Source organism: Microcaecilia unicolor, chromosome 14, assembly GCF_901765095.1.
Source record: "Microcaecilia unicolor chromosome 14, aMicUni1.1, whole genome shotgun sequence".
In the NCBI taxonomy this organism is placed as follows: Eukaryota; Metazoa; Chordata; class Amphibia; order Gymnophiona; family Siphonopidae; genus Microcaecilia; species Microcaecilia unicolor.
In genome coordinates this window covers 29,117,065-29,119,922 of record NC_044044.1, presented here as the reverse complement: position 1 = coordinate 29,119,922, position 2,858 = coordinate 29,117,065, and the positions used below count along the sequence as shown (strand labels likewise).

The following is a 2,858-nucleotide window of genomic DNA, read 5'->3' as shown; positions in this document are numbered from 1 at the left end:
GCTAGAGCCCCAATTATTGGTGCTGACAGGTGTGTTACTCAATTAATTTTAAGCACCATTTATAGAATTCCCTTGATTATGGTCCAGTTCATTAGTTCTGTTCTTTGAAAGAAGCAGTTGTGGTCACCTATTCTCACTTACAGCTGAATGAGTTTATCTTGGGAACTTCTTCACAGGTGCCTGTAATGTAAGATCTGCCTAAGCATCTCATCCTGGCTTGGTTGGCAGCTGTGCCTCTGAGAAGGTTTTTGCACTAGACCCCCTGTGTCTTCTCTCACAGTGCTACTCCCAGAGCACAGAAATATACTGCAGAGTCATCCACCTGGAGGTCTGCGATCTTTAAACTGATAGCTCTGCTAGATTCCCTGAAGTCCACAGAAAAACGATTTGAAGCTTTTTTTGACTCACGGCCATCGGAATATTTATACAACAGAAAAGTTAATGCTCCTTCACTGTTTTGTTTGTACCAAAGCAAGCGATAGTATGAAACGCTTGTGGTGTAAGTGCATTCCAGGGACACTGAGTTACTTTCTGTTTCTTTCACTTCTGTTTGGGTTTGAGTGACACTGTTCTGGTTCTGCTGATAACTGAACCCTGTAAGGTAGACAAATACGAATAATGACAAAGTGTCAAGAGAACATAATTTCATATACTGAATAGATACACAAGGTAATAGACTTATATAAACAGAAAAATAAATAAAAGAACAGACCATTTTGAATAATATATAACTACAGTCATATACACTCTGTACCTTGCATTTCCCCCCCACTAAATCCATGCACATAGGAAAGGCACTTAAAAGGATACAAAGCTTTTTATAGCATACATGGCACTACTTAGACAAGTCTACATGCAGACAAATCTTATGATGTATTTACTAACCATGATGCTGTGAATACTTACTTAGACACATTAAAACAATGACAGTCCCTAAGATGTGTGGAAACTTCATTGTGACAAGCACTGCAACCTGTATCTGCCAAATATTTCAAGACTCAAATTTATCCCCAAAATGCTTTGCTAATTGGACCGCCTCCTCAATATGCATAAAGCATGTGACACCCATTTTCTGCTTAATTTAAGAGATTACATACTTTGAAAAGCAGAGGAACTGTAATGTAAGATCTGCCTAAGCATCTCATCCTGGCTTGGTTGTGCCTCTGAGAAGGTTTTTGCACTAGACCCCCTGTGTCATCTCTCACAGTGCATCTCTCAGAGCACAGAAATACACTGCAGAGTCATCCACCTGGAGGTCTGCAATCCTTAAACTGATAGCTCTGTTAGATTTCCTGAAGTCCACAGAAAAACGGTTCCCAGCTTGATTTGACTCACTGCCTTCAGAATGTTTATTAAACAGAAAAGTTAATGCTCCTTCACGGTTTTGTTTGTACCAGAGCAAGTAATAGTATGAAACGCTTGAGGTGTAAGTGCATTCCAGGGACACTGAGTTACTTTCTGTTTCTTTAAGTTCTGTTTGGGTTTGAGTGACACTGTTCTGGTTCTGCTGATTACTGAACCCTGTAAGGAAGACAAATATGCATAATGGCAAAGTGTCTGGAGAACATAATTTCATATAGTGAATAGAAAGACAAGGTAACAGAAAGACATATAAATAGAAAAATATAAAAGAACAGACCATTTTGAAAAATATATAACTACAGTCATATACACTCTGTACCTTGCATTTCCTCCGACTAAATCCATACACACAGGAAAGACTCTTGAAATGATATAAAGCTTTTTACAGCATGCATGGCACTACTTCTTAGACACATGTCTACATGCAGACAAATCTTATGAAGTATTTACTAACCATGATGCTGTGAATACTTACTTAGACACATTAAAACAGTGACAGTCCCTAAGATGTGTGGAAACTTCATTGTCACAACCACTGCGACCTGTATCTGCCAAATATTTCAAGACTCAAAATTATCCCCCAAATGCTTTGCTAACTGGACCTCCTCCTCAATTTGCATAAAGCACGTGACACCCATTTCCTGCTTAACTTAAGAGATGACATACTTTGAAAAGCAGAGGAACTGTGAACCATTTTTTAATGTTTATTTCAGTGCAGTTGTTGTATCTGCAGGAAAAAAAGTTCAATTGAATTGCAACAAGGTCTATCATCAACAATGCAATATTACATATTTACTATGCGTATATCCTGAAAATATCTTAGAATTCCATGAAATACATGCAGAACGCAGTAGGAAAGAAACAGTGCACCATTAAAGATCAATAAAGATATTAACATGGAAGATTGTTACAGGTACAGGTCAGGAAAGATACATACCGATAGATCATTCCAGAATGAAACTGCAAGGACAATGACATTTCTCTTACTTGGTTTAATCCGCCAAGTGTTGGGATACTTGACTTTCCCTGTGGCATAGGATGTGTCCCTTTCTTCCCCAATACCTAATTATTCCAAGGATGGATTACCCTGAGAAATGGACCTGCATACATCCAATACATGTTTCAGTGCACGTTCTTAAAAGGTCCTCTTGATGCAAGAAAGTTGTATATTGTAGTGAAGGAGAAAATCATGAGAACAACATTGAGACTAGAGGTGTCATTGTCGAGTGACTATAATGTGTATACAATCGGCCTTATTAACGAGTTATACAATAAATATGTAGATAATACCAGCATTCACTTCACTGAATGAACAGTGCCCTCTTGTGACTATTGAGGTGATCTGCAGTTAGGTATTTTGGGCTAAATTCAGTAAGAAGAGTCCACATTTGGGCAACATTTACAGAGCAGTGCATAGCACCCGGAACCACACCCAACTTTTAACTGCAAGGATTTACACCAACTGATCCCTAGTATAAATCACTGTGCCAGATCCT

At 38.5% G+C, this 2,858-nt stretch overlaps 1 gene segment (V, D, J or C); it reads right to left on the bottom strand.

Moving 5' to 3' along the window:
• Positions 1 to 1,201: 1,201 nt before the first annotated feature.
• On the bottom strand, positions 1,202 to 1,904 carry LOC115457315. The segment is given in 2 exon segments: positions 1,202 to 1,521; positions 1,838 to 1,904. Coding segments are annotated over 2 exon segments (369 nt in total).
• Positions 1,905 to 2,858: the final 954 nt, after the last annotated feature.